The sequence below is a fragment of the Pristiophorus japonicus genome, chromosome 16 (assembly GCF_044704955.1).
Source record: "Pristiophorus japonicus isolate sPriJap1 chromosome 16, sPriJap1.hap1, whole genome shotgun sequence".
NCBI classification, from domain to species: Eukaryota; Metazoa; Chordata; class Chondrichthyes; family Pristiophoridae; genus Pristiophorus; species Pristiophorus japonicus.
Genome location: NC_091992.1, coordinates 114,448,902 through 114,462,995, shown reverse-complemented (window position 1 = coordinate 114,462,995; position 14,094 = coordinate 114,448,902). Strand labels below are relative to the sequence as shown.

The window sequence follows — 14,094 nt, the reverse complement described above, 5'->3', positions numbered from 1 at the left end:
AGATATTCGTTGACTATGGATGAAAATGTTCTTTTACAAAAAGCTGCTGTTTGAATGGCCTGACACTGCAACAAGAGTCATAGATGTCATTACAGCTTAGTAATGGACACAACATTCAGGAGTACTTGAGTAGCAGGAAGCTGGATATATAGTGGCTGTGGTCAGAAAAAGTACACACAGTGACTGACATTATAAAGTTCCAATTTATCTCAGAAATCTTTATAAATCACTGGTTAGGCCTCAGCTGGAGTATCGTGTCCAATTCTGGGCACCACACTTTAGGAAGGATGTCAAGGCCTTGGCGAGGGTGCAGAAGAGATTTACCAGAATGGTATCAGGCTTGAAAGACTTGAGTTATGTGGCGAGACGAGAGAAGCTAGGACAGCGCAGGAGGATTAAGCGGAGATTTAATAGAGGTGTTCGAAACTATGAGAGGTCTTGATAGAGTTGATAGGGAGAAACTGTTCCCATTGGCAGGAGGGTCAGTAACCAGCGGCAGAGATTTAAGATAATTGCCAAAAAGTCCAGGGGGGAACATGAGAAGAATTTCTTTTCTGCAATGAGTTGTTACGATCTTGAATGTACTACAGGTACAGCGTCGAGAATCCAGAGTTCCAGAATCCAGACCGATCAGTGGCAGGGCTGTCCGGAATCCGTAAAGTGTTCCGGAATCCGGACCCTCCGACGCTGCCCACCTCAGGCCTCACTCCACTCGCCGCTGCTGCCCTTACCTCAGGGCCTCGCCGCTGCTCGCCTCGCTGCCCTTACCTCGGGGTCTCCTCGCCCGAACACCACCTCCTCGACGGGGCCGGTTGGCCGCATCCCTGCCCTCTCCCCCTTTCTAATGTTCCGAAATCCGGAAATACCCAAACTTGGGCTCAGGTGTTTCCAGATTCGTGATGTCAGAAACCCGATTGAAAGTTCAGAAAAGCCCGGAATCCGGAAGGGCCTCGATCTCGAGGGTTCCGGATTCTTGACGCTGCACCTGTACTTGAAAGGGTGATGGAAGCTAATTGAAAAGTTACTTTCAAAAGGGAATTGGATAAATACTTTTAAAGGAGAAACTTGCAGGGCTAAGGGAAAAGAGGAGAGTGAGGCCAATTGGGTAGCTCCTTCAAAGAGCCAGCACAGACACGATGGGCTGAATGGTCTCCTGTACCAAGTGATTCTATGAAAAAGCTCAGTTACTAAAAATTCGAATACAAAAGAAAGTATTGTCTGCCAATGTTGCTGAAGTCCAGTGCTTCGATCCTGCATCAGGTCTCTGGAGTACCCTTTTAGGAGGTTGTTTTATTTGGAAAACCAGATTAGCTTTCAACAAGAAATGACCGTTTATCTTCATATGCACACCTGAGGCATGTCTGCTTTGGTCATGTTCTCCACAACCTGCCGGGTGACATTGGTGCTCCAGTAACCCCACCGACACAGATGGAATCCCAGGCTCCAGTATGGAGGCATAATTGGGTAACCTAAATAGACACAAAATCTACAATGACATGCTATGTTGAGTAGTACAAAAAAGGAAAAAAAAAGGTTTGCATTTATATAGCCCCTTTCACAACATCTTTACAGCCAATGAAGTACCATTGTAATGGAAACGTGCCAACCAAATTATGCATAGCCATGTTCCACAAAAAGCTATGTGATAATGACCAGATAATTTGTTTTGAGTGATGTTGGTTGAAGGATAAATATTTGCCAGAACCCTGGCAGGGGGGCACTTTGAAATAGTGCCAAGGGATCTTTTACATCCACCCGAAGGGTCAGACAGGACCTCAGTTTAACGCCTCACTCAAAAGACGGAGGAAACATCCAGGGAGAGAGGGGAAACTGGGTAAAACAGTTTTGTTACATATTGGCATGTCTGTTCTGGAACTTGGTTTGAATCCGGCCCAGATTGATGAGATTAAAGTCTCTTGTTTGTTAGCAGTAAAGTTACATGAAATGTGTTTGGGCATTATCAATCCAGGTCCTTGTGATATGGATGATTAATGCAAAACTGTCCCTATCCATGAAGCTTACTCAGAGGGACATCCGGACAGCTGTGTGGAAATTACAAAACTGTTACATTAGACGGTAGGAGGTTGAGCTGCTTCGAAATTGGCCTTAAAAAGGCACATAGAAAGGATATACTTATTGTTTCTAGAAGTCAGTGAAGAAATTCCCAGTACCTGTAGTTTCAGCACAGAAAAAAAATCCCACAACAGAATTGCAACACATTTTAATTTAAATTGGGTTGTGGGTGGAGGGTGGAGACAAAGCTTCAGATTGGTAAAGCAAAATCTGGTCTTCATCAAATATTAGCTGAACCATTCTGAATAACTGAATTTTCTTTTGCAACTTTCCAATTACGCACAGTTTCAATCATCTGGCTATGAAAAGCCAATTTGCTGGAGTTTTTCAAAACTGAATTTAATAAAACAGAAGAGTACTGTACACAGCCGCAGCCCATTTTTCAATCACTATATTTTTGAAAATAAACACACAAACATCTATACACTATAACAGTAATTGGAAGGTTAAAATCTAAAATTATTTTGCTGTGTGTGAATTCTAAGTGTTCAGCATAAATATGAATGTGGTTCCAATCTTACCGATAACATCCATGTACTGTCTGATCACTGTTTTTGGGTCTGGACCCAGGAACACATAAAAATCAAGGATTCCCCCAATGGTCCTCCAGGTTAGAGCAGGGCTTGGCTGAAGTAAAACATCTGGATAAAACAAAATTGTGTTAATTTCCTTTATCAGCATATACTTAAATATCAATGTCTCATGGATAATATAAATAGGATTATGATCTCAGAGCAATACAAAGAAGTAATAGGGTTTGTGATTTCCACACATGGCAGAGTCCTGATCGCAAGTGATTTGGAAGAAACGGCAAGCAAAAGCTAAGTACTATCCCACAGGAGAGGGAGACAACTTTGAATATAATTTATACTAAATTAGATAATTTAAAAAAAATATATATATATATATTCTGAAACCTTATTATCTTGATTTGCAAATAGACCAAATGGGATTATCATCAAGCAGACACCAAACGGATGCAAGGCATTTCCAGGGAGGACAGAGGTGGTTTAATATTGAACAGGTCCATCAGATCTCCAATTCCAATCGGAGCTGTATTTGCATATCCAAACAGGTTAAGTTAATTTCTTACCCTTGGCATTACTGTTCAACAGGAAAACACCATGAGCTGACCCATTCTCTTCCATCACCAAGTAGAAAGGGTGTGAGCCATATAAATTGGAATTTGGCTGCAACAGACAGGACAATGTTGTTGACAATACATGAACAATGCTCTCACTTGAGTTCACAATGGATTTCCTAAATATGTGTAGACTTATTGGGAGGTAAACTTATAGGCTCCCATTTTCACCCTTTTTTTCTTGGAGATGGGAGATGCTGGGTTTTGCTCAGCAAACACCAGCATCCCTCTCGTACCTTAGCCAAATAGCCAGTTGATCCTAGACAGTAGGTGTTGTCAGTTAAGTCAAGGAGGGGGCCATCACAACTGAACCTGTTCCTTTCTTCGCCTGATGTGTACACACACACATATGCACTTTCCAGCAGGGTGACTGAATAACAATCAGAATTGGGAACTCTATTTGGTTTCACTCCAACCATTTCTTTTCAGAGTAGGATCAGCTGGGATCCAGGCTTGTTCTGCACTGGCCATCCCAGTATTCTCTTTACTGGCACTTGGAAACAAGATTGTATTGAGAAATTTGATATGGTCACTTTCCAGGTATAATTGGAAAATACAGAAAACCATATTGAAGTATTGCAAAAACAAAACAATTCACTGAAAATCATATTTATTAAATGCAATAGGACAGGTCCATTCCAGCTTAAAACACAGAATAGTATGCTGATGTTGTGCCACATCACAATAGGAAACAGATATTCCACCTGCAATTCTGTATACATTGAACTCCTGATCTTGGGATTATTAAGCAGACACACCAAGCCGATGTTATACATTTCCTCCCTGGAAATGATGAAGAGTGAGAAAGAGAAAATAAAGAGAGACTGATATCGTGGGCAGTTCTGGAGCAATGTGGCATGAGATTAGGGGAGCTATTAGATTTAGAATAATTTCAAATAAAGCCCGGTTTTGAGGTTTTTAAAAAGTGGAGTAAGTTGTTGGAAGTTGAAGGGGCTTAGGAAGATAAATCCAGAGTGCAGGGTCATGATGGCCGAATAATCTGCCACCAATGACTCTGAGGCTGAGGGATGGGAGAACACGGTATGTCAAAGTTGGAAGAGTAGTGGGTGCAACATAGAGCTTGAGGAAGTTGGAGAGACAGGGTGCGGCGAGCCCACAGGGGGATTTTGAAATCATTGATTTGGGGAGATGGGAAGCCAATGAAGGCCAGGATTGATTGGTGAGCAGGACTTGGTACAGAATAGGATGCAGAGTCTTAGATGAATTGGAATTTATCCAGGGTGAAGTTGGGGAGGAAGGCAAAGAGAACACTGGAAAAAAGTTGAGCTTGGTGGTGATGAAGGTATGAATGAAAGTTTCAGCAGCTATAAGGATGAGCTGTAGATTGAGGTGAATGACATTATCAAAGTGGAAATAGATTGTCTTAATGATGGATATAGGGTTGAAGCTCAGCACAGAGTCAAAGATGATACAAAGTTTGCAGAACAAATTCAGTCTTCGCAAACTGAAAGCTATTGTGGAATGGGAGCTATATTGCAGGGCGAGAATAAGGCAATCAGCACCCTCTTGACTTAATGTTTTGCACTATCTCAGACAGCCACTAGATCTTCAGCACATACTCACCAATTTCTTCAGTGGCACAAAGGGAATTGATCTCATGATGCCTCACTACAACAAGAATGATTTTTCTTCACATTTGGAATAACTTACACAAGATACTAACAAATGCTACAAAGTAAGAGAGACAGTGGAGTAACATACTTAAAAAATGGTATTTATTCATTCACGGGATGTGGGCGTCGCTGACAAGGCCAGCATTTACTATATTGCGCATCACTAATTGCCCGCGAGAAGGTGGTGATGAGCTGCCTTCTTGAACTGGTGTAGTCGTGGGGTGAAGATGCTCCCACAGAGCTGTTAAGATAGTGAGTTCTAGGATTTTGACTCAGCGACGATGAAGAAACGGTGATTTGGGCCCCAAGTTTCCACACGCGGCGAAACAGGCGCCCCTCCAGGCGCCTGAAAAAAAACGCGGTATTCTCGAGCTCCTTGCAGCTGAATGTCTGCTTGGCGTGGCGCACAGGGGGCGGAGCCTACCACTCGCGCCGATTTTGTAAGTGGGAGGGGGCGGGTACAATTTAAATGAGTTTTTTTGGTGCCGGCAACCCTGCGCGTGCTCGTTGGAGCGTTCGCGCATGCGCAGTCTTAAGTAAACATTGGCACTTGGCCATTTTTAAAAGTGCTGCAGAAAAAGTGAAAATTTGTTTATTGAACCCTTGCAAAGGCTTGCATTTTAATTTTCTTGATATTTCTGTGTGTGAGGGAGTGCTTTTAGCAGTCAGTCCCCCTCACAGCTAGAAGGCTGCTGCTGCTCCCGACTAGCCACTGACGCCGCTGCAATCCCATGGCCGAATGGCCTCAAGTCCGTCCGGGTGCTGCATCTTCGCGGGGAATGAAGGCCTGCCTCAAGCACCAAGGCTGCTTGCTGCCTGCCCCTGGCCCCGAGACCGACGCCACACCGCTGCCTCAAGCACTGAAGCTCAGCACCAAGGCTGCTTGCTGCCTGCCCCTGCCCCCGTGACTGACGCCACACCGCTGCCTGAAGCGCTGAAGCTCAGCACCAAGGCTGCTTGCTGCCTGCCCCTGGCCCCGAGACCGACGCCACACCGCTGCCTGAAAGGCCTGCCTGAAGCACTTTCACACAGGTAGGAACATGGTTTATTTAATCTTTTCTTTCCTTATAAATTTTTATTCAGGTTGGATTTATTTGTATAATATTTCTATAAGTATAACTAAGGATTGATTGTAGAATTTAATGACTTCCCTCCCCCCCCACCTCGTTCCCGACGCCTAATTTGTAACCTGCGTCTGATTTTTTAAAGTGTAGATAAGGTTTTTTCAAGCGTACAAAAATCTTCACTTGCTCCATTCTAAGTTAGTTTGGAGTACGTTTTCACTGTGGAAACTTTCAAATCAGGCGTCAGTGACCGGACACGCCCCTTTTGAAAAAAAAATTCAGTTCAAAAGTGAAACTGTTCTACCTGACTAGAACTGCAGAAAACTAAATGTGGAGAATTCCGATTTCTAAGATACTCCGTTCTACACCAGTTGCTCCTAAAAATCAGGAGCAAATCATGTGGAAACTTGGGGCCAATATTTCCAAGTCAGGATGGTGTGTAAATTGGAGGGGACTGACTGTTTTATTAATTGCTCCAGAATGGAAATTTCTATGATGTAATCAAACACTAGTATAAAATAATGTTGAGAGTGGAAAAAAGTCAACGCTACACTTTTCCCATAGGATCTAAGGAGAGGGGAAAAAGAAATCAGCCATGGTATGCCAGCATACTTCTTTGTAGACAGTTTTTTGTAACTGACGTTTCATTAGGATTCTGCTTTCCAACAGTGGTATCTTGGAAAAGGTGTAATACCCACTTCTAGGACCAAAATTGGTATATTGAAAGTCTAAATGGCAGAAAGAAACAAACAAGCTAAATAACTTACATAAGGAGCTTGATCTCGGTTCCAGTGAGTTAATCGAGTCCAGTTGACATTGAGGATCAGATTTGTCATGTGCTCTCCCAGACCCGAGATGTACTGCGAGGACAGGGAGGTGGAGATCTGCAGAAACTGATCAGCATAAAACAATGGCCCCACTGTAGTGTTCAGGCTAAGGAAAAAGAAGAAATGGGATGTACTATGCAAATAAATTACTGAAAAATGCTAAAAAGTTAAAAATATCAACCCATGAGATTGTTGTATAGAAGTATTTTTGTGCAAAGTTTCATAGTTGATATTTCCATACAATTATTAAGCATATATATGGCAATGGAGATGGCTTTCTGCCTAGTTTTGAACAGTTTGAGCAGCTAGAGTATTGCATTTCTGAACATTCTCGAAATATAAATTTAATTAAATAGGATGAAATCCAGATTTTAACATTTTTTTCTTCCAGACTTGCTACCAATTTTGTAACAACTAAAAGGAAAAACAGAAATAACGAAAATCACACCAGGTCTGCCAGCATCTCAAAAAAATGAGAAAACGCAGAATACCATGTTGGGTAGAGACCCTGTACCATAGTGAAGGGTCTCTTTCTATTTTTTTTTTTAATGGGTACCATACTCTGAATTGAGAGAGGATGAAGTCTTCAAATTTCCTGGTCATCTCCATCCTAACTAAACATTAATTAAATTGCTTTAGAAATGCTTTTCCACCAATCCCTGAAGTCAGTCATTAAATATATATGTATTCATTGAGTGGAAAGATTTCCTCCCCCGCCACCCCCCCCCCTTCTCCTCCCAATTTTCTCCTGGGTTGAATGGCTCATAATGGGAACAGTTCTGTGGTAGCTGCTGCTGGTTCTCTAGTTTCTCAATGAGTGGCTATTTTTCATGTGTGAATTTTGGCAATGAAAATTCACAAATTATTCATTTAAGGGAAGGCTAGGGGTTTCTCAATCAACCTTGTTCCTCTTCTCTAATGAGAAATAAACCTCAGAAGGAGAGCAACTCAATGGTTTCAGCAAAGCATTTTAGAAACCACAAACCAGATCAGTTACCCTTTCATCTCAGGGTATTGCATAGCACAGGGAAACCTGGGAAAAATGATTTTTATGGAACTCGGGGAATTTTCCTCTTCAGTCACAAGTATTTGTAACATTGTAAGTAGTGAGAACATTTCCTCTGTTTGACATTTCAAGCACAATCTTAAAAAAAAATGCAAGAATTAGCAACCACAGAAAGTCTCCCTACTTAATTCCAAAACAACCAAAATAATTTACCCATACTAAGATTTTTCCCCCCAAAAAGAAACAGTGAAATACACCCATATACCGTGATAACATTTATCACTGTATTCTTTTTAAAATCTGATTTTATTCAAATTGTCTTTGTTATCATCCCTGCAGCATTCAATAGATTAGTCTCAAAGCTAAACATATGCCAGATAAATGTAACAGTACATACATCAATTAAGATGAACTTGCACAAGATATAGTGAAATATCAAGGCTTGTTTAAGTGAACTTTGTAAATGTAATAAGGTCAGAATAAAGCAATATTTGGACAACTAAATATTCCCTTTCCTCATCATGTTGCCCCTTGGCGACATCATCCAAAATCACAGCGTCAGCTTCCACATGTACGCTGATGACACCCAGTTCTACCTCACTACCATTTCTCTCGATCGCTCTATAATCTCTAAATTGTCAGACTGCTTGTCCGACATCCAATTCTAGATGAGCAGAAATTTTCTCCAATTGAATATTGGATAGACCGAAGCCATCGTTTTCGGGCCCCACCACAAACTCCGTTCCCTAGCCACTGACTCTATCCCTCACCCCAACTTCTGTCTGAGGCTGAACCAGACTGTTCGCAACCATGGTGACATATTTGACCCTGAAATGAGCTTTCGACCACATATCCACAGCATATCTAAGACTGCCTATTTCCACCTCCCTAACATTGCCCGTTTCCGCCCTTGCCTCAGCTCATCCGCTGAAGTCCTCATCCATGCCATTGTTACCTCTAGACTTGACTATTCCAGCGCATTCCTGGCTGGTCTCCCACATTCTACGTAAACTAGAGGTGATCCAAAACTTGGCTGCCCATGTCCTAACTCGCACCAGGTCCCGCTCACCCATCACACCTGTGCTCGCTGACCTACGATGACTTCTGGGTAAGCAACGCCTCGATTTCAAAATTTTCATCCTCATTTTCAAATCCCTCCATGGCCTCGCCCCTCCTTATCTCTGTAATCTCCTCCAGCCCCACAACCACACCGCCCCCACCCCCCTCCCCCGAGATGTCTGCGCTCCTCTAATTCTGCCCTCGAGCATCCCTGATTATAATCTCTCAACCATTGGTGTCCGTGCCTTCTGTTGCCTATGCCCCAAGCTCTGGAACTCCCTACATTAACCTCTCCACCTCTCTACCCTCCTTCAAGACGCTCCTTAAAACATACCTCTTTGACCAAGCTTTTGGTCACCTGCGCTAATTTCTACTTATGCGGCTCGGTGTCAAATTTTTATCTCAATACTCCGGTGAAGCGCCTTGGGACATTTCACTACGCTCAAGGCGCTATATAAATGCAAGTTGTTGTTGTTATATTAACTTCTTAATGTACATTTACGTATTTTAAAACTGTAATGCTTCTTTCCCTCCACCAAAGTAACTAGCTTGTCTAATTTGAATGGGTTTTGAAAATCGGATTGATATACTTGTGTTCTACATTACACTAATGTTATTCTATGTTTATTTTTAAGGCTTTTGTCACATGCTACATTATAATGGTTCATATACTCCACTGCTCTTGCTAGTAAAATAATCCGTTTTGTTTCCAGTGCAGTTGGGCAAACAGTAGGTCATAAAGAAGTTCCAACTTCCCAAAATCTGCAATGCCAGTCATCACCAGCAGTCTGACTCTGATGGTGAAACAACTGCTCTTTCTTTGATATTAAAGCATTGCCTGTATTGATGGAAGACAGATGCATTTCTACTTTGAAGTATCACCTCCAAGTAAACTCTTACATACCATAATAATAGCATAAAGTCATCACCCATTACAACGTAGTTTCTAAGTGAAAATAATTTCCCTGGAGAATTACAATAACTACAACGGGTACGGTAGCGAAGTGGTTATGTTACTGGATTAGTAATCCAGAGTGTTGGATTAATAATCCAGAAATCACAAGTTCAAATTCTACTATGGCAAGTTTGGGAATTTGAATCCAGATTTAAAAAAAATTGGAATAAAGATGTGAAAAACAAACTGGCTCACTAATGTCCTTACCTCTGCATTCTAAAGTGGCCTAACCAGTCTTCAGCTAATTCTATTCACTCCATGTGATATCAAGAAACGGCTGAGTGCACTGGCAAAGGCTACGGGCATCAACAACATTCTGGCTGTAATGGTGAAGACCTGTGAATGAGCTGCACTTATGGCCAAGCTGTTCCAATGGAGCTACAACACTGGCATCTACCTGACAGTGTGGAACATTGCCCTACTTATAATCATCAGCAAAGTGATGGAAGGACTCATCAACAGTGCCATCAAGTGGTACTTACTCACCAAAAACATGTTTCACCGATGCTCAATTCAAGTTCCACCAGGACCATTTAGCTCAAGACCATTTTACAGGTACTGTAACAATCCCAGTCCAACAGAACTCAAATTATGGGTCAGCATGTTGTTCTCACACTTATGTCAATATACTTTAAGTGAAATATAAATTCTGCAAGTTAATACCATAGAAGGAAACACCAAGGCTAATTACACTTACAGTACAAGACCATTTGATTTCCTCTGTACAATGATGCCAAAAGGTCTGGATGAGAACGTTACTGTGTAGAGTTGAGTTGAAGCTTTCTCAGTGACCTTAGGAACATCAATAGGAACCTCATACCGTTGGCTCCCTGGGTCCTTAAGCTGAAAGATAGAAACATGAGGTTTACATGTACCTTATAGACAGTAAAGCTCTTTATGACCATAAATTATCAACCGTAAAGCTCATTCTTTGTATTTTACTAGAAACAGGTTCCTCAAAGAACAAGCGTATTCCAAGCAAGCCTACACAAAATTTAGTTAACTTTGTCTTTCTATCAATTGCATGTAATTTAAAGGCTGAAAAGTTGGTGTATACTCCTGAAAATTGGAGTCAAAAGTTTCAAAAAGCTATAGATTCTGAATTTGCGGTCAGCAGCGAAGTGAAGGTGTTCGCTACTGGCCCCGAAATACGCCCCGCATAAGGATCTCACAATCCCCATGTCGAGAACTTTGGGTTTTCCGATCTTGAATTCAATTCAATGGAACTTAATGGGAATCCCCTTGTTTGAACTGCTGAGACGTCAACAGGATGTCTAAGCAGCCAATCAAAAGGCAGAATTCGCTCAGATAGTGAAAAAGGAAATTAGTAAGCCCTTAAAATTCTAACTTCTTAAAATAGTTAAGAGCAAAAGAAAGATTGACGGTTCTAGCATGGGGAAAAGGCAAACCTAAAATTGTCAGCTGTGGCTCAGTGGGTAGCACTCTCGCCTCTAAGTCAGAAGGGTCATGGGTTCAAGTCCCACTTCAGGTACTTGAGCACAAAAATATCTAGGTTGACACTCCAATGCAGTGCTCAGGGAGTGCTGCACTGGTGAGGTGCCGCCTTTTGGTTGAGACGTTAAACCGAGGTCCCGCTTGCTCTCTCAAGTGGATGTAAAAGATCCCATGGCACTATTTCGAAGAAGAGCAGGGGAGTTATCCCCGGTGTCCTGGCCAATATTTATCCCTCAATCAACATAACAAAAACAAATTATATGGCCTTTATCACAGTCCTGTTTGTGGGAGCTTGCTTGCGCGCAAAGTAGCTGCCGCGTTTCCTACATTACAACCGTGACTATACTCCAAAAGTATTTCATTGGCTGTAAAGCGCTTTGAGATGTCTGGTCGTCATGAAAGACGCTATATAAATGCAAGTCTTTCTTTCTTTAAAATAAAGATGCACAAAAGTTAAAAAAATGTTTTTGAAAAATTTCTTCAAAATTTTTATTTTTATTAGAATGGACAAATTTCACAATGCACAAAATTAAAATTAATTGTCCAGACCCTTAACCTTTGTTTAGTGGTCAATGCACTGTTAAAATCCCAGTTACACCTAATCCCTTTGGGTCTAACTTTTAGTGGGGAATTTAACAGCATAAATACTGCTAAAGAGCCAGTTTCCTTCCATTTCTCTGATTTATAAGATTTCATTGATTGATAGCTCTGTGGGGGCGGTGGGGGACATAGCGCAGACAGTTTTGGAGCGGTCATTGACAGACCGCAACTTCGGCACTTCCACATGCACTTGAGCATGCGCAAAATCCAGAAGTTGCGGTCAGTTTCAAAAGCGGTATGACGGGGTACACTGATAGTTCGGTGTCATACTGACCGTGAATTCTGGGCTATTGTTAGCAAACAAGATTTTACCCGTATAGCCATATTCCTCACCCACTGTGATAAATAACAACATATGCCTACACATCTGAAAGACAGATCCTAACCATTTGCCTAATGTCTACAAATTTAAGCAGCTTAGTTCCTGACTGCAACAAATTCAAATATGCCAATAGAAACACAGCTGGCTCTTGGGTACTCTACATTAGGAATGTTTTAACCCGGAGGCCCTTTTCAAGTATAGCTGTGGAAAGATGAAATACTGCCATAAACATGAGGGAACCACCAGTTCTCAACTCTGTGGAAGCAAAATGTTGCACGTCGGAAAGACATCTGATAGACATGATAAAAAAATGTTGATCTGACTATAAAAAAAATCTGAATCCACTTTATTTGTATTACTTTAATATATCAAGAAACTTTATCTGTGAAGGTCAAATATAACTACAGGTTGAACCTCCCTTATCCGGAACCCTCGGGACCTGGCCTGTTCTTCGGCAGCGAGGAAGGACTTCAATTTGTTCATGTTGGAGTTCTGCGCATGCGCCACCCGATGGCCGGGAATGGTTCTGGACGAGCGATGGTTCCGGATAAGAGAGTTCTGGATAAGGGAGATTCAACCTGTACTTCCAATATTAACTGGAAATTGACCGTCTACAGCCTCCTTCATGATCTCGCTAAAATTAACTTTCTAACTGCCATTACTTACAGTAAAATGAAGTCTGCCTGGTGTCTCGTACATTACATTCAACTGAAGTGTCATTATGTCATTCAGGAACAATGTCTTCTCAGTGCGGCTCAGGGTAGCTGTGTAGCCAGTGTTAGTTGGAGAAAAGTGATCCATGTTGTAAGTGGGATAGTTTGATGGTAAAAAACAAAATGTGGCAACCGTATTGTCAGTATTGACCACTGGAAGCCAGCAGCAGCCACGAGCCTGACATTTCTTCCTGTCAATCTGTTCATTAAAAGCACAATCAAGCCTACTATTAGGATCAATAGCACATTGTGGGGTACTGTGGTGACTCTTATTGAATGGTAGCTTGCCAAGTCTTTCTGAGGTCTCTATTCCGTTTTTATAATTTGGAGATTCCCATAACAGCTCTAGTTTAGTTTTGCTCATGTTAATGGATCTAGATATGACCAGAGACTCTGGTGCAGAATAATTATGGTATGTAATCACACCAACTAGAATGACAGTAAGGGTGATGACCCCATATTTAAGAGTAGCAGCTGCATGTATTCTTGGTTTAGCCACAGATGAAAGTCCAATCAGTCCCATTCCTTCATTTCCGGAAGCAAGGGCCCGCTCTTCTGCTTCACAATGTGGTGAAAACATGACGAAAAGGCAGATGGTCTTGAAGCTGTGGTTTAGTCTCTGCACCTAAATGATAGAGGCAAAAAAAGTACTGTTTAAAAAAAAATTTAATGACAGCTTTGTGCTAATAATACATCAGAATGTTAACAGCCAAAACATATCAAATAAGAATAGAATGCTTAAAGAATTTGATGAAATTATGTATGATTCACCAACATATTTGTTTTGTTATATTGTATTATAACAGTTTATTTTTGGGGTGATTGATCCAGGAAGTACTCAAAGACAGAATCAAGTCTGCACAGGTACTGGAAGATTCAAACAGCAGAATGTTATTGGTGGAACCACAACAAACGGAACATTAAAAAAATTCCAGACATTATTTTGACAACTGTGTCAGCTGTGGCTCAGTTGGCAGCACCCTCGCCTCCGAGTCAGAAGGTTGTGATTTCAAATCCCGCTCGAGATTTGAGCACAAAAATCTAGGCTGACATTCCAGTGCAGTGGCGAGGGAGTGTTGCATTGTCGGAGGTACCATCTTTCGGATGAGAGGTAAAACCGAGACCCTATCTGCTCTCTCAGGTGGATGTAAAAGATCTCATGGCACTATTTCGAAGAAGAGTAGGGGAGTTATCCCCAGTGTCTTGGCTAATATTATCCGTCAATCAACGTAACTTATGTATCTG

The 14,094-nt window shown here is 41.7% G+C and overlaps 1 protein-coding gene across 1 annotated transcript in view; it reads right to left on the bottom strand.

Moving 5' to 3' along the window:
* Positions 1-14,094, bottom strand: part of gaa (alpha glucosidase) — a 55,762-nt gene that overhangs the window by 31,259 nt on the left and 10,409 nt on the right. The window contains exons 2-7 of the mRNA XM_070857710.1: positions 12,803-13,474; positions 10,457-10,602; positions 6,680-6,845; positions 3,167-3,263; positions 2,595-2,714; positions 1,351-1,469 (exon numbers count right to left, since the gene is read on the bottom strand). Coding sequence (XP_070713811.1) covers positions 1,351-1,469; positions 2,595-2,714; positions 3,167-3,263; positions 6,680-6,845; positions 10,457-10,602; positions 12,803-13,429 — 1,275 coding nt within the window. The 5' untranslated portion in view covers positions 13,430-13,474. The remainder of the gene's footprint in view (positions 1-1,350; positions 1,470-2,594; positions 2,715-3,166; positions 3,264-6,679; positions 6,846-10,456; positions 10,603-12,802; positions 13,475-14,094) is intronic.